Source organism: Microtus oregoni, unplaced genomic scaffold (genome assembly GCF_018167655.1).
Source record: "Microtus oregoni isolate MIOR12 unplaced genomic scaffold, Mior012 000001F_ref0000356, whole genome shotgun sequence".
Classification (NCBI taxonomy): domain Eukaryota; kingdom Metazoa; phylum Chordata; class Mammalia; order Rodentia; family Cricetidae; genus Microtus; species Microtus oregoni.
This window is the reverse complement of record NW_024543060.1, coordinates 92,999,649-93,026,056: the sequence shown is the minus strand read 5'-3', so window position 1 is coordinate 93,026,056 and position 26,408 is coordinate 92,999,649. Positions and strand designations below refer to the sequence as shown.

Genomic DNA, 26,408 nt, shown 5'->3' with positions numbered 1-26,408 from the left:
TTAGCTATTTTGTTGTTACATGTCACTCCCAAATGGCACATGCGTTTCTCCTCACATTATCCTTCAACACTTTCTTGCTAAGCTGTATCCAGTTTCTCTTTGTTCCACAGCTCTTCTATAGGTCCCTAGACTATACCACCTGGGTCAGTACTTTCCACTGCTTTCATTTGTAACTGCTCAAATAGAGCACCCCAGGGCAGTTTCCCTTGGTACATGTGACTTAGATTTAATAAAGTAGTTGCTACTACCTGCAGTAACTAGTTAACAGGGAAGTTTCCCTTGGTACACATGAGTTAGATTTAAAAGGTAGTAGTAACTAGTTAGACCTAACTTCAACTACAGTATTATCAAAGCTACTAATCTGTGAATCTCCTTGGTGTTAGAGTTAGAGTTTGTGCCAAGTACATGCTCTGAGACCATGTGCTACATTAAGCTCCGCCTTCTTTGAGTGCAATCTACAATGTATCCTCTTTAGAAGTTTGTCTCCTTCTCTTTTCTTCTTCTCCCTCCTCCCTTTCCTTTTTTTCATAATCATTTTGTTTTATTGAGGTTCCACTCTCTATCTTGTTACTGTATTGTCCCCCAACCCTAAGACTATATCTGCAAAATAAAGTTAGGTGAAGAATGTGTGGTTTTGTTACTCTTGTTTCATTGATAGAATAATTTTACTAAGAGGTCTCTAGACTTAGCTACCTAGCTAGAGGACTTGTTAAAGATCTTCCTCTCAGCATAAGTATTTTTCTTCGAAGTCCAAGGACTATTTGATTAGAGTTTGAGAGAAAAACAACAGGACAGGCAAGCTGTATGTTTTGGCAGCTGCTAGGAGGAAGATGAAGAAGAGGAAGAGGAAGTCAAGTCCTTTGAGTTGGAATCAGTCCTGGAAGTCTGTGAACAGCTGTAGAAAGGGGGTGGGGAGTGCTGGGGCAAGTACTCTTAGGGTTTTGGCCAGCAGCCAAAGAACAGAAAAGAGGACAAGCCAACGTTACAGTGAGGAGCTGTACGCACCTGTGGCAAGGGAGGGCCGTGGGACAGGTAAGGGTCCAGACTGTGCTGTACTCTCCATGGATTCCCCAAGGTTTCATGTGCGAAAGCATGATTCCTAGTGTGGTGGTGGCAAGAGGTGGGGAGCTGACCTTTAAGAGCTGAGGCGACGGGGAGGGTTTCGGGTCACAGGGGAGTTGTTCCTCAGGGATTAATGTAAATCTGCTGAGACCCTCCTGCAGGGTAAGCTGTTACAAGCTGGGGTGCGCTCACTCTGGCTTTCTGCTTTCAGACACCATCTTCCTCCTTGTATACATGCTTCTGACACAGGCAATGCAGCCCTCACCAGAGCCAAACCAATGCCAGTGCCTTACTTTTAAATCTGTTTTCTGTCAAGTCAGGCTGCCTCAGGAATCTCGTTATCGCAATGATGAGCAGCAGACAGACATAAACATGGCCCCTAAAACAGGGTCGTTCACTGTGACTCTACCTGAAAATGAGAATTTGACAGGAAAATAGAAAACAAAGTCATCACACTGCTACCAAGACCCTGACCATAATGGATCCATGTCCTATGACACTGCAGGGCCTGGAATTAGGAGTGCTTGACTAGTTTATTTGGCTAGAGAAATTTCAAAACAAGAAAACATTGGGGTTATGATATTAGTGTTCTGGCTATTGTTAGATCTATAGTAAGAGTTGGAAACAAAAAGGAATGAAATAGAAAGATTTGTAAACCTTGCAGCTTGCCCAAGGAAGGAATAAAAACTGTATGTAACTAAAAGTAGGCACACTGAGAGACTGTTAGGGACTGGCAAGAATGTTAATTATGAGGTTACATACAAGCCTTGAGGCCATCTCCCAAGTCTTCTAGGCCACTCCCCACCCTCACCCCAGGCCAAGAGACGGGTCTTTCAGGACAGCACTGTCTTAGGTACAGAGTTCGGGTGCTCTGTACTGGCTTACTATCCGGGACCACCTCAGGATTTGTTTTCCTGTGTCCAACTGGGGAAGCTCTGGCTGCAGCCATGGCTCAACCAGGCAGAAGCTGGGTTCATATCAGAGCAGACTTTCCTGCCTCTCCACGGGGCTGGTTCTGCAGGTGTGCAGAATTTAAGACTCATGAGATCACGATGGTGTCAACCACAATTTCAAAGAAAGGCAAGCAGAAGTCTGCAGGCTCAGAGCCCTTGCAATGAGTGCCCGGTGGGATGATGCATGGTAGAGCTGCTGAGGTAGAGCTACAGTAGGGACCCAAGAAGCAAAGGTCACTAACAACACGTCACACCTGCTCAGGAAAGCCACGCATGTGTTCGTCATCTGGGCGATGGTCAGAAAAACTGCAGGAACCACAGGGTGCTGAAGACGCCAGACTTTCAGTGTCTTCCCCACTCTCAGCTCTTTCTTGGAATGGAAACATAAGCCTGGTGACTGTGCTACCACGCACACCGGAAGTGGAGGTCATTTTGATTTTACAGATAGAAGGAATTTACCTTGAGTTTCTGAAACTTTGTATTTTTTTTTGTTTGTTTGCTATTGTGTGTGCACATACACGCAGACATATACACGGAGGCCAGGGGACACCTCTGTGCCTTATTTTTCTCTCTGCCTTATTCCCTCGAGGCAGGGTCTTTCATTGTGCCTTGCCCTACGCTAATAATGAACCAGTCATCCTCACCAGTCCTCCTGTCACTGTCCCCTGCAGTGCCCGAGGTTACAGTTAACACATGGCTATGCCCAACCATATTACGTGGGCAATGAGGATTTGAACTCAGGTCCTCGTGGTTATGAAGCAAGTGTTCTTGCCCACTGGGTCAACACCCTGGACACCTGTTATTGTTTTGAGTCAGGTTTCACTATGGATCTCAGGTTGCTACCACTATGTACCTTAAGGGATGCTGGAACAAGACTATCAGGAGTGGAGTGGCTATTTTGAACGGTGAGGATGTGAACACTGAACATGAACAAGCGAGCCCAGAACTGGCTTTCTCTTTCTTTCTCTGCTTGCAGGTTTGCTAAGATAGGAATAAACAGCTTTGTGTTCCTTATGTCACAACTAGGAGCTGCTGTAGCTTCCATGCCTTCCTTACTACGATGGACCAGGAACCAGAATAGACTCCTTCCCCTTGAGTGGCTTCTGTCCAGGACCTTTGTCCCAGCAACAAGAAGTGTAACTAAAGTATCCAGTGGTGTCCTCCATCTCCCTAGGAATGTGATCTCTCAACCTGGGACCCCCATAATGAGACACATCCTCCCCTCTGCAGTATCGTCACAGGCTAACAAACAGCTCTCTTTTCACCTGCCCTGTCTCAACACCTCACCCACAGTGCGGCGTTTCCCAAGGAGACAAACGTCTTGTACTCTTGTGCATCTACACAGCATGTGGCTTACAAATAGGTTTCCAGATATAGAAATAGGATGTCCATATCAGAAAAAATAAACACAGCCAGTTTACTTGAACCTTGACTCTGCTTTTATATTAACAAGAACACAGAAAATGAAGTCTTTTAAGAAAGCATTTATGCTTCTGTGTATGGGTATTTTACCTGAATGCACGTCTGTGCGAGATGCGCATGCAGTGCCAGTGGAGGGAGAAGAGGGCACTGGACCCCTAGACATGGAGGGACAGACAAATGCGAGCAGCAGAGTGGATGCTGAGAACTGAGCCTCCCTCCGGAAGAGAAAGCAGTGCTCTTAACCCAAGCAATCTCTCCAGCCCCATGAAACATTTTCATTTACTATTCTTCACCAGGTTCTTCTGGCCAAGGTACAATTCTTTAAAGCAGTCAAACCGGTAACCACATAGGGCTGATTAACTTATCTGGCTGAAACAGTGACCATGCTTTTATTATTTATCTGCTTAGAGGGACACGAGTTCCTGCTTTTTGAGGTCTTCCATCAGCACTACTCCGGGGTAGATACACAGTAAGGTGTCTACTTCATGTTCACCACGTATCAAAGTGATCCTGACTGATTTATCAATGGGAATGGAGGATGGGAAACGATGCACTGACTTGGGCTACACTAAAGGACAACATCCAATAGTGGAGTTACCTCCGAGCCTTCGCCAGCCGTCTCCAGGGGTCTAACTATGCCACAGGGCGGCATCCACTCATGCTCCACTATACTCTTAGACACAGCAGCTCAAGTATTTTCAACACAGATGCAGTCCTACCAAATCCTCTGAAAAGATTCCAGTGTTTTCTCATCTTACTTAGAGAGAATCCAAAGTGCTATGCAAGCTTGTCATCGCCCTGTGGACTCTGCTGCCCTGACCGTCTTTCCTTTCTGCCTTTTGTCCAGGAACACTGGCTGCTGCACGTCCCGCAGCATACTGAGGCTTCGCAGCTGAGAACTCTCAACATTCTGAGACACTTCTCAGTTCTCCAACTTCCTGCTCACTGTCACCCTTTGGGAGCACTCCCATATCTCAGCGGAGCACTCCCATACCTCAGCTCTCCTCTCCCCTTCTCTACAACACTGACCATGCCCTGCAAGGGTAAAGGACTCATGGTACCGAATACTTCACAGCAGACCTCAGTGAGCATGTGCCGGGTCAATGGGAAAGAGTAACAATGTACACAAGACCGTTTATTCTGGTTAGAATTCATTAGTTCTACGTTAACAACATATAAACAAAGTTTTACATTTAAGATGTAAGCAGTTACCTGATCTTTGAGAAATTTTCGGATGTTCCGATGGGCTCGGGAACACTCTGTTAATAAGCTGAGAACTGGAGTTAGACCCTCTCTATAGCTGCTTCCCTACAAAGAAAACCATGCATGCCATATTAGTCCAGTTCCTAAAGGATGGCTCTCCTCCGTAACCTGAGAATATGAAGACATTTGTTTTTTTTTTTTTTTTTTGAGGGGAAGAAGGGAAGAGGAGGACATATCTTAGGATATCTAAGTTTACAAACAATGTTTAAAGTTACTTTAAATAGTATTTCCATAAGTTGTCTCCATTTTACTTTCTAGTTTTGTCTTTTCTGGTTTTCCCTACGTGTTCTAGGGTTTCCACCAGCTTAGTTAATGCGCTTCAATGAAGCCAAAGATTGTGAGATACATCGAAGCCACACTGCTGCCTTTAACACATTTACCAGAGAACGTTGAGTGACAGACGAGAGAAACTGAGAACAAGACACTTCTGAAGATGTCATTTTGGAATGAATTAGTTCTTCTAACATTTACAAAGTAGCTATGCAGGGAAGTTACTCGTTTTTCCTTTGCTTTCAGATACTAGCTATAAATTTGGTGTAAAACTACAATTTTCAGCATAAATAAACTCACTTATTTCTAGCAATTTATCGTTATTATGATAAAATGTTTTTTAAAAGTACAGCTATATAGCAAGCCAAGTACAAAGAACAAGCTTAGTTGTGAGCGCAAGCTGTGTGGTCGTCTCTGGGCAGGGTACACTGGTCTTGAGATGTCCGTTCCAAGGACTCACACTAGCAGCCTTACCTTGTCAATTCTCTTCTCCATAAAACTGAGTAAGACATGAATGGCCTCCATATTCATGCCATTGTATACCATGGCATTGTTTGTCAAAGCTGTGTCTTTCTCCGCTGTTTTATCACTGGGCAGTTCATCTGGAGTCGTGGCCTCTTGGGCTGTTTCTTCGTGGGTTAATGGACAAATGAGAACATCCAAACAAGAGACTGGAACATTGCTTAAAAGGTTGACGGCATTGCTGAAAGGCAATTTGAAAATACAATATTTTAGTATGACTGAATGGGCTTTTAAAATGCAAACATAATGCAAAGTTTGAAGGTGACTTTTAGGAGTCAATTAAAATTTTTCTTTTTCAAAATGAGCCATTAATATTACTTGGCATTTACTCAGAGAAAATGAAGAACCGTCTCAAACACACACACACTACAAATGAACGAGAAGCCATGTTAAATGGACAGACACAATCACAGAATGACACGTCCCTTTCTGACACGCTAAAACAGGAATTAGCCAGCTGGAATGCCAGCGCTTTAGTTCACTATGACAATGCTGGCTCTCAATTTTCTTCAGGGGCTTGAACTCCTTTTGTGGATTCACTGGTGTTTATTATCCCTTAAATCACAACATAATAACCTGAGAAGCAACGCCTGTGAGCTGCTCGTCAGATGCAACACCATTAACACTGCTGTTCTAGTCTCAAGTCCAGCCAGGCTGTTCTTCCCAAGGATTACACACAAACCTGAGATACACACCCGCAGGGGGAACCCAAACCTTGTGCTTTTGGCATTTCCTAAAAACTATTCTGTTGTTAACAAGAACACAAGAGGTTAAAATGAGTAGAAATTCAGAATTAGGCATGTTTTCGGTGTACAGATTTTCGTCCCTGTACTACTTCCTATTTTTGACTACCAGGAGAGGCAGTGCTCATATGGAACAGGATCTTAACAGCCTGCACCCCAGGACTTCCTGATAAACAGCAATGGAAAGACAGGCCTTGCATTTCCTAGTGACACAGAGGGAGTCTAAAAATAACCACATCCTGACTAAAAATAAACTCTTGCAAATACAGTTTACAAGTCTAACCACTTGGAAACCACAGGCAGGGCTTAATCCAGCTGATGCCGTCTTAATTTAGATCATAGCCATTTAAAATGTAATTGATAGTGACACTAAAAACTAAGACAAAGCAAATAGAGCTTTTCCTTTCTTTTACATTGAAGTATGGTTTTATTTATCCATGAATTACTATTTCATTCTTTTTATATTATAAAAAATAATAATTAGTAAAAATCCACTACAAATTAGACAAAGCGGAAAATAAGTGGGAATAAAAGTGATACGAGAACCTTTTCACGACCAGACGGCCTCCGGTCCAGTGTGAGCTCGGCCGTCCTCACCGGAGCTGCAGCTCCTGGTGCAGTCTGCTCCGCTGTTTGTCAACACTCTTCCACACACTTTCACAACTCCTTATTTGTAGTTTACAATGACTTGCTTCTCACTTAAGCATTTGGAAACTGTTATTAAAAACCACAGTCACTGGAGAGGAGAAGAACTTTACCTAAGAATCACTTTCTAAAACAGTACAAGCCATTCTGAAACCCTAACGTCCCCCAACACAAGACAGCCAGCTCTGGAAACCATCAGCAGTGACTCTAAATCTATCACAGGCCAGCCGGAAGAGTTTGAGATGGTCACTCCATCACAAAGGGATGCTTCTCCTTTAGATTCACTTAAAGGAGGAGTTTCCAGGAATTCGTAGATTTAAGAAGCCAAATGTAGAGCTGGAATTAACAAATATTTGATGTTTAAGGCTTTTCAAGAAAAGTTCCCATTTTCTCATTTCTCACTGAACAACTTGGTTCTCAAACAGCTACGAAATTAATTCTCTGGCTCGCTGTGTCCAGCTACTCTGTAAGCGAGGGGTCAGCCTTTGAGCCCTGTCACTCCTCTGACAGTTTTATTCGTGGGAGAAGAGTGAGATTCCCCAGCGACCAGGAAGTCAGTACTGGTGCACACATTTACACAATGGTGTTTGCATTCCTCCTCCAGGGGGTAGGAAGGCTGTGTCCATTACTCTCCTTTTCAGTTCCTAGAGACCATTAATCACTGTGCCCTGACGCCCTCCCAGCCCCCTCCTGATATTCAGAAGCAAGGCTTACTTACAGCAACTTGGAGCCTTGATTAAAGGCTTGCAGCTGTGGGAAGGGGAAGACAATCCCAAACCTCGTCTTCCAACAATTGCTGAACTCAACAGAACGCCACATGAAAGCGAGAAGCAAGCTAACAGTTCACAGTCATCAAGAGCAAGTAACAAATCGTATGAACAAATCAAGTTTCTTTATATATGAGGTTTACACGTGCATTTTCAAGCTTGGAAAGAAAGACAAAAACAAACCTCAAGATCTTCAAAAGATTCTCCTGCTCTCTTTAGTTAAAAAAAAAAAAGTGGAGGGGGGTTAAGTTTTGTTTCTTTTGAGGTAAGAGCACTTAAGCTTAAGATCAACCCTTCTGCCAGGTGGTGGTGGCACAGGCCTTTAATCCCAGAAGGCAGAGGCAGGTGGATCTCTGAGTTCGAGGCCAGCCTGGTCTACAGAGCTAGTTCCAGGACAGGCTCCAAAGCTACAAAGAGGAACCCTGTCTCAAACAAAACAAAACAACCCCCCCCTCCAAAAAAAAAGGATTCTACCCTTTTTACCAAATGTTACATATATGCTACAGTCCTGTTAACCACAGACCCTGCTGGACAGCAACACTAGAAGTCACAACCACAAACTGTAGGTTTTTGACTGATACCACTCCCACACCCTGCCCCTGGCCCACTATCATACTTCCTGGCCCTATGAGTTTCTGTTTTAGATTCCTTACTAAAGGGGATCAGGCAGTGCTTGTCCTTTTGCGTCTGGTTTGCTTAATTTATTAGTGTCTTCTGTACCTACTGACAGGATCTCCTTTTCATCACACATATGCACTTCTCACATCTTACCCACGTATCTACTGTTAGACTTTCAGGCTGTGGCCCTATGTCCACCTCCTGTCTGTCTCTATCCTTCCCTTCTCCCTCTATGTTCTTTATCTTATCTGTTGACAGGCATCTAGGCAGTCTTCACGTCCCTGACATCGTGAATAATGATGAACATGAGAGGACAGGTATCTCTTTGAGACAATGTTTTTTATTTCTTCTGGATATCTATCCATCAGTGTGGTTGCTGGAGCCAATGCCACTTCTTTTCAATTTTTAGAAGAACTATCACACTGCTTCCCACAATGGCTACGTTAACTCACACTGCTGCTCCCCATACCCTAGTTCTGTGGTCTTTAAGCAGCCACTATAACAGATGTGAGGGGAATCTTAAGATTTTGATTTGCATCTTCCAGGAAATTAGTAATGCTAAACATGTTTTTAGATGCATGTCTTCTTGGAGGAATGTCCACTCAGATCCTCTGTCTTACCTTCGTGCCAGCCTGCCTGCCTGCCTTCCCTCCCTCCACTCTCTTTTCCCCCTTACTCCCCTTCCCCCCCCCCCCCCTTTTTTCTTGGCAATCAAGAGTCCTGTGCTGGTAATGCATGCCTGTAATCCTAGCACACAGGAGGCTAAAGCAGGGGATTACCAACTGAAGAGGAGTTTAGTCTACATAGTGAGTTCAAGACTAGCCTGAGCTACAAAGCAAGACACTGCCATCCAAAGCACAACAAAGAAACGCATTCCCTATAGGTGTTTTAGCTGCTTACTCCCTACCGAAGAGGCAGGGCAGCGATGAATAGCTTCCCATCGCACAGGTGTGATTTCACCTGGGCAGTTTCCTGTGCATGGCAGCTTTGCAGGCTGAGGAATTCCCACCTAACTATCTTTGCCTCGCTTGTCTGTTCCGGTGTCAGACCCACGAATTACTGATAAGACCAAGCCCTACAAGTTTGCTTACTAAGTTTTACTGTTTTAGACTTTATATTAAAGGCTTTAATACTTTTTTAGTTCCTTTGGTATGTGTGTATAATGTGAAGTCACAATTTAACTTCATTATTTTACATACAGAAGCCCAGTTTTCTTAACACCATTTCTTGGAGAACGTGCATTCTTTACAAGCATGTGTCAATACAGCTGACTACACATTTGTAGTATGCAGATTTACTTCTAGGCTCTCTATGCTGTTTCAATGGTCTACATGTCTATTTTCATGTAAATGCTACCGAAATTTGATTATTGGAGTTTCATCATACCTTATGAAATTGGGTACTGCCATACCTCTGAAATTTTGTTCTGACTCAACAACCTTCACTGTTAGGGGCTTTCTGTGGTGATGCGGGGGGAAAGATGACAGCACTCGGACTGAGTTTTCTGCTTCTCTTTATGGTCACATGTTTGCTGGTGACACTGAGCTAGAGTTGTCTAGGCAAAGTAGCAGAGGTGCAATTCTGATGACTGCCTGTTAATTCATTTGTGTAATCAAAAATGAATAGGTGAAGCCCACAGAAACATTAAGTTCAAAGCAATATTCTGTAAAGCAGGGTAGGGCACATGCAGCTGCAGAGAGGTACACAAAATGATCCACTGGGGCGCAGAAAGAAAACAATTTTTACCTACTTCCGCTTTGCTCTCTGACCAATGTACTGACACTGGTGCCCAGACTTCAGCCATAGGTGCCACTCCCCACACAAGCTTCAGTGACGCAGAGGGAAGAATACAGATTCTGGGATATGAGAAGACCAACCGTGACCCCTTTTCCTTGGTCACGCACTTGCATTCATCGGCATAGGCTTAGGTGGCTACGGACTGCTTTTCCACGCTTCTGTGGGAGGAGAGGGCTGCTCTCTGGGGCCTCACATCTGTTAAAAGCTATCCCTGAGCAAAATTGTCAGCCTTGCTTCTTAAGTTTTAAGTTGAGCAAATTCTTACAAAACAGGCGAACTGTTTTCAGTGACTCCTGCAGAGGAAACCTAAATTTAAGACATTACTTAAAATAGTAGCACATTTTACTTTCTTTCTGACAAGAAAATGGCAGAATCCTATGTTTTTGCTGAGCCATAAGGAAAGTCAGGACAATTCAACCGGCTGCAGCATGGACTCACGTTTCTGAGACTGGGTCTCATGTGACCCAGGATACGAATTCACTGTGTAAACTTTGAGAGTGAGTCCCCACACCAGAGTGGCCATAAGTTCACTGAGTAGCTGACAGTGACCTTGAACTCCTGACACTTCTGCCTCATTACCAGAATGTACCCACCAAAAATTTGTTTAAAAACATCTGAAACTTGGGCCAGAGAGTTGGCTCAGGGGTGCTTGCTTTATCCCCGGTGTGAAGAGGATACACACTCCCCATCTAAGCACACATAAGGGAAAGCAGGCATGGTGTCAGGGGCTGAGACAGGATTGTCAGCTGGGGACTTGTCCAATCAATGACATAAATATGAAAGTTAAAAATGTAAAGATGGGAATTCCACATTGTATTACTGACCAGTTTTGCCTGACCCATACCATATACCCTGAGGAATGAGCTAATGATAAGGCCAACTCAAGTAGCAGCACATCTGAAGCCAACTGTGTAAAATACACAGAAGAGGCTACTAATGGAGAATACAATAAACTTGTGAGAGGTGAATTTAAAATTTTATTTTCAAAAATTAATTTATTATCACCTTTACTGTTTATTTCTATATATAATTCATGATATATCACACATAAAACAGCTGTATATAAAGATAATTCACATGTAAGTAAACACACTTGAGGGTGTGTTCCAAAAAGTTTTCCTACTTCTTGTGAGACTCTGAGCAATGGGAGTGGGGGTGTCACTGACTCTTTTGCCTGCACTTGGGACCCTTTTCCTCCTACTGGGTTGCTACATCCAGCCATGGTATGAGGGTCTGTGTCTGGCCTTTTATCTTGTTAGGCCATGTTCAGTGGATATCCCTGGGAAACCTGCCCCCCCCCCCCCGCCTTTTAAAAGGGAAACAGAGGAGGAGTTGATCTGGGGGAGAGAAGAGGTGGGAGAGGGACTGGGAGGAGTGGATAGAGGGGAAACTGCAGTCAGATGCAATGTATGAGAAAAGAATAAAAGAATAAAGGTTTTCCTACTAGGCCTAGAGATGATCAAAACCTCTGGAGACCAATGGCACAGGACACACTCAAAAAACTGTAAAAGGCCGGGTGGTGGTGGCGCACGCCTTTAATCCCAGCACTCAAGAGGCAGAGGCAGGCGGATCTCTGTGAGTTCAAGATCAGCCTGGTCTACAAGAGCTAGTTCCAGGACAGGCTCCAAAACCACAGAGAAACCCTGTCTCGAAAAACCAAAAAAAAAAAAAAAAAAAAAAAAAAACCTGTAAAAGGACAGAAACAAATGTGATAACAGCTCTGAGGGATAAAACTTAAAAAAATATTACATCTTATTGTGTGTGTGTAACACACACACACACACAGAGAGAGAGAGAGAGAGAGAGAGAGAGAGAGAGAGAGAGAGAGGGCGAGCAGTGCACAGGGATGTATGTGTGATTGTAAGTACCCCCAGAGGCCAGAAGGGGGCACCAGAACTCCCGGAGTCACAGCTACAGGTGACTGCAAACTAGAGGACAGCTGGGCATCTTTAGTGAGCACGAGCAGTAAGTGCTCCTAACCACTGAGTCACCTTCCAGCCCAGTGGAAAAAGTTTTGATACAGATTTGTTTCCTCCTACAAATGAGACAGTTCTGAGCATATTCTCATTTTGTAGACTTAATACCCTCAAGGAGACCGAAGATCTAGAAGGAGAGATAATGCCAGGATAAATAAGGTCTTAGGAGGCAAAAGCAAAATGTGTAAAAACAGCCGCTTAAATGTCTGAGACTTGAAGGTGTAAGTCACAAACGATCCCACACCAGTTTGGAATTATGATTAGTAGAATGGTTATTTATTTAAAGGGGAAAAACTTACAGATCACTGTCCCAGACAACAGCCCTCCTCAGGAAAGGAGTCTAGGAGTTGGAAGCGGAGCTGCGTGGGAAGCAAGAGCCGCAAAGCACATGGGCTGGTATCTTAAAGTCTATTGGTTGAAGAAGCAGAAGCAGCTCCCGCAGCACAGACTGGCAGGAAAAAAGACAGAGACTGCAAGAGATCTATTGGTACTGCCAACCGGAGGGCTTGAGGAGTTCCTGCCTGAGTTTCCATCACTGTTAGGAGGGTGGCAAGATCGTCGCCTACCCAACTACCTTTCTGTTCAGTTAATGTTCACTGTACACACTACATACATAGGTGTGTGTGTGTGTGTGTGTGTGTTCATATGCACGTATGTGTACTTGTCTAGGTGTCAAGGATATAGTAGGGAATAAGAAGGTAAGTTCTTTTATCCCCCTTTAAAAGGAAATACTTCATTTGTGTCTGTCTGTTGTGTCTATATGTGGATATATACACGTGTGTAGGTGTACTCATGGCCAGAAGAGAGCCTTGAATCCCTTGGAGTTGACTTAGTTGCAGTTGTGAGCTGCCTGACTCGGGTCCTCTGGAAGAGCAGTATGTGCTTTTAACTGCTGAGCCATCTCTCTAGCCTGATCTTTTTTTTTTTTTAAGCTTAATACTTCTGGAGGGAAATAATAAATGTGCAAGAAAATAAAGGAACAACATTAGGTTAAGTTAGTGATGAATGCCATGAAAAAAATGAAGCAGATGATAAAATAGGAATATGATGTATTTGTGTGTGCACTAGTCTAAATTAGGAGGCTGGAGAAGGCCGAACTGAGCAAGTTACATTTGGATTAAGTGCTACACGGTGAGAAGGAGCCAAGCCCTCGAATACCTGGGTAAAAAGCATTCCAGCATTTCCAGACGGCGAAAACGCAAAGGCCCAAATAAGCAGAGTGTGTCAAGGGAAGAAGAGGGGCAGACTATTTTGAACACAGAGCCATCTGGTTTGTAGAAGGGGAGGCTTTCAGAGGCTGGGGAAGAGTGGATCAGTGCCATGAAAATGTTTTGCTTGACAATAGGAAGAGGGACCCTGCCAAAAGCAGACTGCTCCCCGAAGAGTGAGGCCACTGCCTCAGATCTAATTCCATGGATTTATCCACTATCACACACTGAGAGACAGTTTTCATTCAGAAGACAGCGATGTAACTGGCACACTGCCACGGTGCGAACACACTGCCCGGCTCATCACAGAGTCTGTGTGACAGTCAGCACAGCATTTTCCCTGAAGTCTTGTAGGAGGCTGGGACAATCATAGGCTTCTCTGGCTATGCCAAGAAACAGTGTGAAGGCTTTCGGGACTGCACAATCTTACCCGCCTCCCCCATTTGGCCAAGCCGTCTTCTAAGTAAACGCATGGTATGCACTCCCATGGCTGTGTGGGACCTCATGCAGGTTGTTAAGGTTTGGCAGACTCATGTATAGAGAAGAAAGAGGGAGCTGATCAGGGGACACAGTTTCCCCAGATGGGGCTGCAGGTCCTAGGTGTGGGCATCATAACCCAACGAAGAGTTCTTGAGTCTTATGACTGAGAGGGGCCATGAGAACTTGTACACAGACATTTGCTTTTGAAGAACAACTCTGTGCACAGTGGACATGAAGCAGTCTGTTAGTCCATAACTTCCCACCGGGCTGTGGAGGTTGCCTGACTAGAGGTGGGAGGAGGGCAACAACAGGCAGAGGACAGACCTGTGAGGAAGACCTCCCTTCAGACCACAGGGAGCTGGTCCTTCAGCGACTGATAGTAGACTCAGTCACTGAAAACTACTCAGAACTACCTTGTGGACTCTTTCTATTCTCTCCTTGAACTGTCTTTTAACTTTGACTCCCATTTAGTGTTGGTTCCACCACGGCACTCAGCGGGACCTGAAGAATTTCTTCACAGAGAGTGAGCTTAAAGGAGCCTAGAGCGTTAACTAGAGCAGCAAAGGCCTGCCTTTCTGACTTCTCCAAAGCAAACGTTGTCTGTACGCTCACGACGGTGCTCATGGGGGAGGGGACGGCTCATTTACTCGTTAATTTACTAACGGGTGAGCTGCAGAGAATGGACGATATGTTTTCATCATTTTTTGAACCCTAAAGCTCAAATTAGTACTTAACACATGGCTTAAGTGCTCACTAGCAAGTGAATATAAATGGAAATAAAGTCATCTTATTTCCAAACATTTAAAGAGTGAAATATATGATAATTAGGAAATAATATTGTTAGGAGTTGAATAGAAATTCAAGATAATTCCTACCAATACCTCAATGATATTTTTATAGAAATAGAAAAACTCATCTTTAAACGCATATGGAATGTCAAGAGACTGAACAGCCTGAACAACCTGGAGGATCAAACTTCCTGATTTGAAAACAATACTCTACTTTAAGCACAGAGGTATACAACTGGCCTAAAGATACTTGGACCAATGGGAAATAAAGAATTCAGAAATATTCTCTCTCTCTCTCACACACACACACACACACACACATACACACACACGGAAAGGAAGGCTATTTCAATAAATGATGGCCAAAGCTGGATATCCAACATACAAACAAAAGAAGAGGATTTTACACACACAAAATTCACTCAAGATGCATCAAAGACATGGATAAGCACACGCTGGGGCCCTCAGCATGGAGAAAACATGGATAAGCACACGCTGAGCTCAGCACGTGGAAGAACTGAGCGCCTCAAACAATCTACCCCATGTCTGGGTCTCGCCCTCCCTAGCAGCTTGGAGGCCATCCTTGTCTATTTCCTATCCACAATAAATCAGAAATGTCCAGGTTTGGGAGGGTCTAAGTATTAATGGGTAAGCTTATTAATTGTGATAAGGAGCGCTAAAATACTTTCAGTTAAACGGTAGAGACAAAATAGAAGCAGGGCATTGTTCAGCACAAAGGTGGCTGATACTAACGACCACTACTCCAGCTGCTAGGAATAAACAGGAGAGAGGACCACTACTAGACCTGAGCGTGGAAACAGAGCTCAGGCTGTGCAGCCATGGGCGCTAACTTGTGTACCGGGCCACATGGGCTTTCCCTCTCTGATGGAAACAATGATGCCGACTTAGAGAGAAATTGACCAGAAATTTGCCAGCCTCTTTGTTTTTTATCATCTTTATCATCTAATATGAATGGAATTTCTGGCTTCAGGAAAAAAAATTAGAGTATCAGAAAACAAATATCTTTATATGATCAAAGGATAACACAAAAATGAGTTTCTGAGTGAGGTATTAAAAGCTCAGGGAACAATCTATAAACTTTAGGACCGAGTCTTCCACCACAAATCAACACGCTTGGTAGTGTAACAGAAGAGACAGTGGATGTAGCTGCTGTTAGGACTCACCGAGCTTGGGCCAGGAAGCCTCACAGACACCCACATATTACCCTATCCAGGGTCACCAATCTCTACAGAGTTCCCTAAAACAACAACAACAAACGAAAACAAAAGCACTGAAAAAAGGAGTAAAAAAAAAAACCTTGGAAATAACTTCAAGAATGAAATAGAACAGGGATGGAAGTGAATATGATTGAATTATATTGTATGAAATTCTCAACAAATTAATAAAAATACTATTTAAAAGATGCCTTTTAAGTTTCATCTTAAATACCTGGCCTGCGCCTGGCACCTGTGCAGGCTTACACAGAGCTGGGTCCAGGACACTGCAGAGGTGCAGTCAACACCTCAAGGGAGAGTTCCTGACCCTGGGGCAGCTCTTGGCACGTAAGTGGATTAGCCTGGAACCACCACTGTCCAAACTGATACTAATCTCTTTCTTCTGATTAAAAGGGCATGCAAGGCCATACTAGGGTACTGCAAAGTCAGCAGCAGCCACAATCTCCCAGGAAGGCTTCTGAGAAAGCCTGGGGATCCTGACTGTGGCTCTGGAGTGCATCTCTCTGTGCACAGTGCAGCTGATGCATTTTATCAAAGCAACTGCAGAGAGAGGAAAAGACTGTAAAAGGCCGAGTTTGATTTCATTTCAAAATCTGAATAACCTCTGCAGTATCTCTCTTCCCAAAGACCAGCACTGCGCTAAGATCGGAAACCCTTTCCTCAGAGGCCACTGGCCGAGCCGTCTGTACCAGCACAGCAGTGGCCACGAGACTTCCTTCTCTTACAGCCCACGTGCTCCTCAGCCTGGGGTAACTCATTTCAAAAAGAAACAAAACTTTGAATTTTGATGTGGAACTGTTAGTGTTGCTTGATTATGGAAAGAAAAATCAGAAAGGGTAAAAACACTTAATATGGTCATTTAGGATGTGCAGATATGTGGGAACAGTCTCTGGAAAATTAAAGGAATGTTTGATGCATGGTAAGGAAATATTTGCACATTTTTTGGTTTTTGGAGTGAGGGTCTTACAGCACACAGTCCTCATCTCTGGACTGCTGTTTTTATAGAAGTGCAACACACATACTCACATACATATGTGTATAAAACTTCACTGGGAATGTGTGGTACATGTGCATACTGTTGTGTGTGTGTGAATGTGGCTGCCCACACGGGGAGGTCAGAAAACAACCCAGGTCAACTTGGTCCCTGCCTTCCGCCGTGTTCTGATACTGGACCTCTGTTTTCCTGCTGTACCCACCAGGCTAGCTAACCCAGGAGCACTGGGGGTTCAAACTGGGATCTGCATGCTCACATGGAAAGCATTTCTACTGAGCCAACTTTGCCCAACCTTATCAAATATATCCTAATAGAAGACATTATGAGTATATTCTTACTTTGTAGTTTTTTATTTAAATTATTACTGTAAAAATATTCTTTGTTAAATACCCTTAAAATGACATAGTGAAAATATTAGTTAAGTATAGGAAAGAAATGGAGACCTCAGTTTTCTTATCCTTTGAAAATTAAAAAAAAAAAAAGCTGCCTCAAAAGGTTGGTATGATAACTAAAATAAGAAAACTGGGAGTCAACCTACCTCAGGACCCAGCAATACCACTCTTGGGAATATATCCAAGAGATGCCAATCATACTACAAAAGCATTTGTTCAACTATGTTCATAGCAGAATTATTTGTAATAGCCAGAACCTGGAAACAACCTAGATGTCCCTCATTTGAAGAATGGATAAAGGGGCTGGAGAGATGGCTCAGCGGTTAAGAGCATTGCCTGCTCTTCCAAAGGTCCTGAGTTCAATTCCCAGCAACGACATGGTGGCTCACTGGCCTTCAGGCATACACACAGAAAGAATATTGCATGCATAAATAAATAAATATTTAAAAAAAAGAATGGATAAAGAAAATGTTGTACATTTACACAATGGAGGACTACTGAGCGGTAAAAGTCAATGACATCTTGAAATTTGCAGGCAAATGGATGGAACTAGAAAAAAATCATCCTGAGTGAGGTAACCAGACTCAGAGAGACAAACATGGTATTGTACTCAGTCATGGATATCAGCAAAGGATAACCAGCCTATATAGTCCATGATCCCAGAGAAACTAGGTAATGAGTTTAACCCTAGGAGAGACATAGGTGGATCCCCCTGGGAAGGGGAAACAGACAAGACCTCCTGAGAAAATTATGAGAGGGAGAGAAGGAAGGGTGGAAGGGGAGAAGGGAAGGAAGGAGGAGAACATGAGGGAATGAGATGCTCAAAAAGCGGGAAGGACAGCGAGGGAGAGAAAGGAAAGAGACATCTTGATTGAGGGAGCCATTAAAGAGCTACTGAGAAACATGGCTCTAGGGAAAATCCCTGGAATCCACAAGGATGACCTCAGCTAAAGACTCTTAAGCAGCAGTGCAGAGGATAGCTAAATTGGTCTTCCCCAGTAATCAGACTGATGACTACCTTAATTGTCATCATAAAATCTTCAACCAGCAACTGATGGAAGTAGATACAGAGATCTACAGCGAGGCACTGGGCTGAGCTACCAGAGACCAGCCCAAGAGAGGGAAGAGTGATAATATGAGCAAAGAGGTCAAGACCATGATGGTGATACCCACAGAAACAGCTGACCTGAGCTACTGAGAGCTCACTGACTCTGGACTGATAGCAGGGGAACCTGCATAGGACCAAATTAGGCCCACTGAATGCGGGGGACAGTTGTGAGGCTTGAACAGTCTGTGGGGCCTCTGGCAGTGGGACCAGGATTTTCCCTAGTGCTTGAACTGGCATCTAGGAGCGCATTCTTTTTGGAGAGATGCCTTGTTCAGCCCAGATACAGGGGAAAGGGCCTTGGTCTTGCCGTGAAGTGTTAGACTTTGTTGACTCCACATGGGAAGTCTGAGGAGTGGATGGGGAGGTGGGGTGGATGGAAGGTGGAGGAAGCAGGAGGAGGGGAGGGAGTGGGAATGGGGATAGCTATGTAAAATGAGAAAAGATTGCACTAAAAAATCCTTAATTTAAAATAACAAAAGAAAAGGGAAAAAACTAAGTTAGCTTTTCTTTTTTCCGAGGGCCTCATACATGGTGGACAAGTACTCTACCACTAGTAACTCCCAGCCTGGGAGCAAACCTCCATAAAGCACTTAGCACAAGGAAAGACAGAAGCTGTTCCATGATTGTGATGCTATTGTTCTGGCCGGGGTTTATGGTTGAATACAACAAACACCAAAGTCTTATGCAGGCGTCCAACAGAACAAAGGCAAAGAGAACAGGACACAAATTTCACACTAAGGCGTAGCTCTGGCCTACCTGATTCAACACAGTATTTTCACTTTCTTGTGCTCATAATAGCTTCTAACTAGACACAGAGAAGGCAAGAACGAATGGTACCCACCTGTGCAGCTCTTCCGTTTTGTCTTCAGTTGGACCTACGATTAGTAAACAATGGCGAAGGACAGCTGCCATGACTCGGAACTGGTGAGAGTCGCTCTGTGGGGGACAAAGAGAGGAAGAGTTGGGAGGCTGGTGCAATAGCACATCGCTGTTCCCCAAGCATTCCTTTGCTATAAAGGGGGAGGCCAAGGTACTCCAAACCTTGAAAGCGGTAAGCAAACTGTTGCCATGAGATAGCAGCCACAACCACCTGCAGAACGGCTGGTGCCAGAGGGTGCTGATGGAGACACCCTGTTTCACCTTTGTGAAAACAGCTCCACTTTCTCATCTCTAGAGAGTCTAGATTCTTCTGTTCACTGCGGCACAGTGCGCCAGTTTACTCACTATAAAGCTTCAGACAACTGTAAATGGTATTCAGACAGTTCTTTATAACTGGTTCTCTATTCTTAATGACAGTTTCATCTCTTAGCTTTCAAAAGTAATGAGCATAACAACTCTTTATTTTATTTATTTATTTATTTGAGAGGGTCTTACTATGTAATCCAGACTAGTCTTTAACCTGTGAACTTCTGAATACTGAGCTAGCAATATGTATATACCACCATGGATGGCCAATAATTTCATTTTTCCCCATCTCTAAGGCCTAACAAAGTACCACAAATAATCAGAACTGTATCCCCTTACTTTCCCAATACTTATCTATTGTACCACAAATAATCAGAATTGTATCCCCTTACCTCCCCAATACCTATCTACTGGCAGTGAATTAAAGACACAGAGCTAGAGAAGAGACCCACAATGAAAAATAAAGCAAGCACTGAGTAACTGTTTTGCCTCTGCATCTATAATGAGGTCTTAGGCCATTACAGTTTCTTTTCCTTTTTCGGTGTGTGTACACATGTGTAATGTACATGCATATGTGCTGTGTGTCTATGTGTGTGCACATCTGTGTGCAGAGGCCAGCGTTTGATCCTGGATGTTTTCCTTTATTACTCTCTATTTTATTTCCTGACGCAGCATCTCATTCAATCTCTAACTCACTTATTTGGCTAGTCTAGTGAGGCAGCTCGATGCAGAGACCCTGTCTTCACCTGGGGCATGAGACTCCAGGCGGCTGTCACACCTACCTGGCTCTTGGGATGGTGCTGAAAGCAGAAATCTGGTCCTCATGTCTGCACAGCAGGCACCACCTCACTAACCACCTGCATCAAGGTCCTCTAGCTCTTTATACATAACAAGACACAGCAGAAAAGAGAAATATGACAGCCTGCATATGCTACAGTACGGCTCTCAGTTATTTCAAAAGTAATAACAACTAAGCTCCCTAAAGCGAAATATGTGTGCATGTTTCTAAGACTCCTCTCACAGACCCCAACACACAATAGGGCACACTTTCATCACTCCTAATATGGCTAGGAAACACTTTAAACAGCACAGTGCATCTAGATTTGAGACAGATGAGAGCTTCAGTCAGAACGGGACAGTGTCACCCTGGCTGTCAAGCGGAGTCTGGGCTGGACCTCACGTCAGTCACGCGTCTCTGGGCTTCAGTCCCTTCCCACACAGTTGCGCAGACATGAGTTTCTGCCAGGATCAAAGAAAATGGTGCGCATGATAGTGCTCTAAACTCTGAGCAGAACACGAAAGGGAGGGGAGGTGGGAGGGTAGGAAGAAGTGGAGTGTGACTGTCAGAGCTGGGGGAGCGCAGGGAGCCAGCAAGGGCCAATGGGAACCAAAGGTGCTAACATCTAAGGGCCAGGAGAAAGCTGTCGCCTCACCGCCCATCCCCAGTTCTTGAGTGAAAATTCTCTCTTAGTATACTCTTACCTGCCCACATGAAACCTATGTCAAACTAAACTATTGCTTAGCCACTGATAAAATTACCTCCTATAATAACATAAGTATGTGTACATATATATTTATACCAGGTGGACGAAGTGCACACCTTTAATCCCAGTACTCAGGAAGAAGAGGCAGGTGGATCTTTGTGAGTTCAAAGCCAGTCTGCTCTTCAAGTTCCAGGACAGCCAGGGCTGTTACACAGAGAAACCCTGTCCTGGAAAACAAACAAACAAACACACACCCTGTCCTGGCTGTGAAAACTGCGGCAGCACTCTGGGCTTTTCTTGAGCCACATCTCCAGATCTTGATTGATTGATTGAATTATGTAACAGGGTCTCACTATGTAAGCCAGGCTGTCCTTGAACTCACACCCCGTATCGCTCCTGCTCACTGCCAGAGACCACAGGTGTGCAGTTCAGCATGACAAACTTCTACACAACTATCCATGTTGGCCTTTCTCTAGCCTACAATGTAAACACCACTTCCCACCCCACTGCCTTCTTTACCTCTTCTTCCCAATTGTACTTTCTGTCTGCAGTGTCCCCTTTGCCCTGTGTCTACTTACATCTCCGTAAGGCCCTTTGAAGAGCAACTTCTGAACATGGGCTGCCCTGCCTCTACTTCCTGCTGTTAATTCCTTTTTGACCTTAAAGAAACTCCTTTTGTGGCTACCTGATCTGTATCATTGTGTTTTGTTAAAGTTCCTTTTGTGGAATAATTTGTAATTTCACGTATTTAACTGAACTTATACTTCCTCCACTATTATCTTCATGAAGACAGAAGGTATGTGTTTAAACAGGTGAACAATAAATTCTAATTCAAGTGTCAAGTAAAACATGTAGAGAGAAAACTGCCCGAATTCTAAGTGAACAACTTTTCACAAAATGAATAGCGATTATAAGTACCACGAGACTGACTAATGTCAGTATTAAGAACCCCAGAACTCTCCTATCATGCAGACGGCATCCTCCAGAGCTCCAACTTCCAACATTACATTCGTGAGTTTGGTTGCTACTAAACTTGGTATGGCTGGAATAGAACGGACTCCCAGTTTCTCTCTGGTTGAGACTGACCTATGCTGTATGTGTTGGAGTGGTTCTTTCTGTGCTTGACAGCAGTGTTAGGTTAAGTGCTGAGCTGACCCTCATCTGCCACAGCAAAAGCATGTGAGCTCAAGAAACCCTCTGAGCAGCCTGACGTCGTGTGTGACACAGTACAGAGAAGAGCACCATTCTCATAGTGAAAACCATCTGGGGCCTTCACCGCAGAAGAGAACTCTGGGGCCGGTGCAGGAGCCCTGTGGGGGATGGTGCAGGAGCACCGCTGGGGATGGTGCAGGAGCACAGCTCGGGATGGTGCAGGAGCCCCACTGGGACTGGGTAGATGGCTGAGTGGATAAAGTGAGCTCTAGTTTCAGCAAGAACAAAGTGGGCAGTGATTGAACAAGACAGTTGACACACACATGCACACATGCAAGCCCACATACACGAACACATATAGACACAAAACAGCACTGCTATCACATGAGTGCACCGAATATATTATATCACCATCTACCTAGTCACCCTTCTCTGATGGAGGAAGGTCATTGGCTAATAAAGGAACTGCCTTGGCCCATTTTATTGGTTAGAGGATAGGTGGGAGGAGTAGACAGAACAGAACGCTGGGAGGAAGAGGAAGTGAGCTCAGTCTCGACAGCTCTCCTCTTGGGAGCAGACGCCTGAGAGAGACGCCATGCCCCGCTCCCGGGATGAAGCTCCGACCCAGGATGGACATAGGCTAGAATCTTCCTGGTAAGCGCACCTTGGGGTGCCATACACAGATGATTAGAAATGGGCTAAATTAATATGTGAGAATTAGCCTAGAAGAGAATGGGCCAAGCAGTGTTTAAATGAATACAGTTTGTGTGTTGTTATTTCGGGCATAAGCTAGCCGAGCAGGCGGCCGGAGTGCTGGGGACACAGCCCCGCCACCCCTATTACTACACTTCTCTCAATGGGAACTTTGTCTTCCTGTGTGGGACATTCTGAGACTGCTGCCATCAACACACTTGTTACACGTCACTGGAATATCCTGGGTTCACACCTAGAGGGAATGCTGCATCATCAGAACCGTCTACACTCACACTTTACATTCTGACGTTTCTAGAGAGCACTGCCAAACGGTATTTTCCAAGCATACAGTTAGGAAAACATCTCACAAAGCGGGTGCCCCACCCTGCACAGCCAACCCCAGAAGGGTCTTCTGACACTCTCCTCACTTCCTGCACATGTGGTGTGAAGATGACAGCCCTGCTCTGGCACTCTCCCCGGGCACTGGCACAGCTCTTTGGCAGTCCCTACTCAAGCTCTGCCTACTTTACTGCAGGGCTGACGGTGTGCACACATCAGTGGGCATCTGCAGCGTGCTCAGGGCACCTGTGGTGCAGATCCCACCCTTCATGTGCGCCTTCTGAGTACTGGGGTTCCAGAAGCCTATTCTTATCCTCAACAGCACTCATCTTTGAATTTATTTTAATTAAGATCAATTAATTTTCCTTTATGGTTTTGTCCTTCTTTTCTTTAGAAGTCTTTGCTTATTTCAGAAATGTTTGAGTTGAGATAAAAATCATGAAGGCAATCTTCTATAAACTTTAATATTTTATTTGTATATTTAGGTCTCCTAACTCAGGTCAATTTTTTTGTGTATTATATAAAGGATTCAAATCCATTTCCCATCCACTTGAACTAGTATCATTTATCAAAAAAAAAAACAAAAAACGCTCTTGCTTATCCTTCCAGGTATCATAACCAGTCGTGTGTGCATGTGGTTCACTTGTACACTTCATTCTACTCTTCCGGTCTACATCTCAACAAATGTGTTAGAGGCATGCTACTTTAACAACAATTATTTAACAAAGAGAGCGGGGCCAGAGATAGTTCAGCAGGCCAAAAAAAAAAAAAAAATGCTTGTCATGAAAGCCTGATGACATAGGTTCCATCCCTGAACTAAGATGGATGGAGAACCAATTCTACAAAGTTGTCGTTTGATCTGTCATGTGAACGATGGATGGAATGTATACATCATCTCTCTCTCTCTCTCTCTCTCTCTCTCTCACACACACACACACACACACACACACACGATAAATTTTAAAACTAAAATTTACTGTTGGGTGTTGCAGTATACAGCTTTAATCCCAGCATTTGGGAGGCTGAGGCAGGAGGATACCTGTGTGTTGGAGGCTACCCTGGTTACATAGTGAGTTCCAGGCCAGCTAGGGCTACACAGTGAGACCCTGCCTCAAAAACATAAAATAAGTTTAGGCGTTAAGAGATGGCTCGGTGATTCAGAGTATTTTACTGCTCTTGAGAGAACTGTGTTCGGTGAGCAGCATTCACGAGCACCATCAACTGCAGTTCCAGATCAGATGCCCTCTGGCCTCTGTGGGTACCTGCATGTGTATGGTGTGTATAAATCCACACGGACACTATTTCCCTCTGTTGGCAACCACTGTGTACATCCCCCCCCCCTGTAATCTCAGCTCTCTGATCTCTTACGTGTCCTCAGTGTCCTCATGCATCCAGCAGAGCTAACATTCCTATCTGACTGACACCAGCACCTTCTCTTAGTGAAGCGTTAGATAAACCGCACACACAGGTCTTATTACTTTATGACTCAGATATGCGGTCTTTAGGAAATCAGTGTTCTCACATCTCCTCTGACCTGACACACGGCCCAGGAAGAGAAGGAAGACAGGGAAGAGGTAAGACGGGCAGGCTGAAGAGGCAAAGCGTCTCTGAAAGTTCTTCACACAGCTGTTACTCTTTACGTAGGGTCTGCTATTACAGCCACTCTCCTCTCACAAACTGGGCAAGACTCCACTTTATCCGCAAAACCATTCATCAAAGTAACTGTTGAAATGATTCAACAATTAAACACTGAATAGCCTGAGCCTTTTTTTTTATATTCTACCCTTTTCTACATTTCCTTCAAAGTCTCTAGAACCATCCTGCAGTAGAGACTGCTCAGTTGCTCCTGGTCCGCCCAGAGCCGAATAATCATACAGAAAATATATTAATTACAACACTGCTTGGACAATAGCTGAAGGGTATTTCTAACCAAATCTTCTATCTGAAATTAGCCCATTTCTATTAATCTGTGTATCACCACCAGGTAAGGGGTAGGTAAGTTTCTCTGGTGTCTGTCTCCTTCAGCAGCTCCCTGACTCCACCTACTCTCTCTATATCTCTTCCAGCCTGGCTATATTCTGCCCTGCCACAGGCAAAAGCAGCTTTATTCATTAACTAATAAGAGCAACACATATACAGAAGGCTGTCGCACATCACCTCCTGTGCTCCTATGGCAACTCTTGGCTAATGTTCCTTGGGCTGCCTGTTACACACACTGTATCTTCTGGGCTTCCGTCTGTCTCCAATCTGCCTGCTAACCCTGTGCTCCTCTTACTGCATGATACTTGGACACATGGGGAAGGGAATGGGAACTAAGTCAGGGATCTCTGGAAAACAGATTGCTCCATCAACAGAGATGTTGGGGGAAATAAAATAGGAAAGACAAGATTATTTTAAAACCACCCTTTCTGGAACTAAGCTTATATCATCTCACTCGTTCAAATATACTATTCTTAAGAAAGGGGAGAGGGAGACAGGAAAGAGTAGGGGGGGAGGGGAGAGAAGAAAGGTGAATTCACAGGTGAAGATGACACCTTAAGGAAGGGGACCTTCAGATTAAGCCATTATAATGCATTTGCAGGAGGCAGGAACTTTAATGCTGAGGCAGAAAGAAGTGAAACGAATCTGTGAAACCTCAAGAAAAATCCAGTCATTAACTTTCTGCTTTTGGTGAAACACAAATGAAATAAAAATACCTGCGGAAACAGCTAGAACCACAGGAAAATAGCTCTATTTTCCTTAGTGTAACATGGGCATAAATATTTTTAGTCAGATGCCTAGGGATTAAAACAGTGTAGATAGATACACTCAGGCAGTATGTATTTAAAAAAAAAACAACAAACTTTTGAAATCCTTTTTCCATCAATTTCAGGAATGTAGACTTCACAAGAAAATTAATTATACTCATGCTTAAATGAGAAAGGCTGTAAAAAGCTGATAAATATAAATACTTCTATTTTTATATGTATACTCAGTGGTTTTATTTACCCTCACAAAGTGTTTTTCAATGTACAAGTATTCTTCCATAAGATTCATCATCTTTAGTATTTCTGGGTGAGAGAGCAGCCATCAAATTTGTCTTGGATGCAGAACCTTTTAGTCTCCAAACAAAATCTTAGTTAAAAGTTTAAAGAGAATAGCAATAGCTATTTTTTCCAAAGGTTTATAATTTTTCAAAGGTTCCATCTTTCTTTTTAAAATTTCTCTTTTTAGGGTAGAGATGAAGAGCCTGGGAGACTCACCCCACAGCCCACTCCTAGGGACCTTTCTGCCAGAGGGAATGCATTTTGAGAGCCTTATTCTTAAAAACGA

The 26,408-nt window shown here is 44.0% G+C and overlaps 1 protein-coding gene across 3 annotated transcripts in view; it reads right to left on the bottom strand.

Moving 5' to 3' along the window:
* The window catches only part of Ric8b (RIC8 guanine nucleotide exchange factor B), a 99,259-nt gene that overhangs the window by 37,124 nt on the left and 35,727 nt on the right, over positions 1-26,408 (bottom strand). For all 3 annotated transcript variants that reach the window (XM_041667960.1, XM_041667965.1, XM_041667963.1), the window contains exons 4-6: positions 19,085-19,179; positions 5,445-5,673; positions 4,650-4,745 (exon numbers count right to left, since the gene is read on the bottom strand). In XM_041667960.1, the coding sequence (XP_041523894.1) occupies positions 4,650-4,745; positions 5,445-5,673; positions 19,085-19,179 (420 nt within the window). The remainder of the gene's footprint in view (positions 1-4,649; positions 4,746-5,444; positions 5,674-19,084; positions 19,180-26,408) is intronic.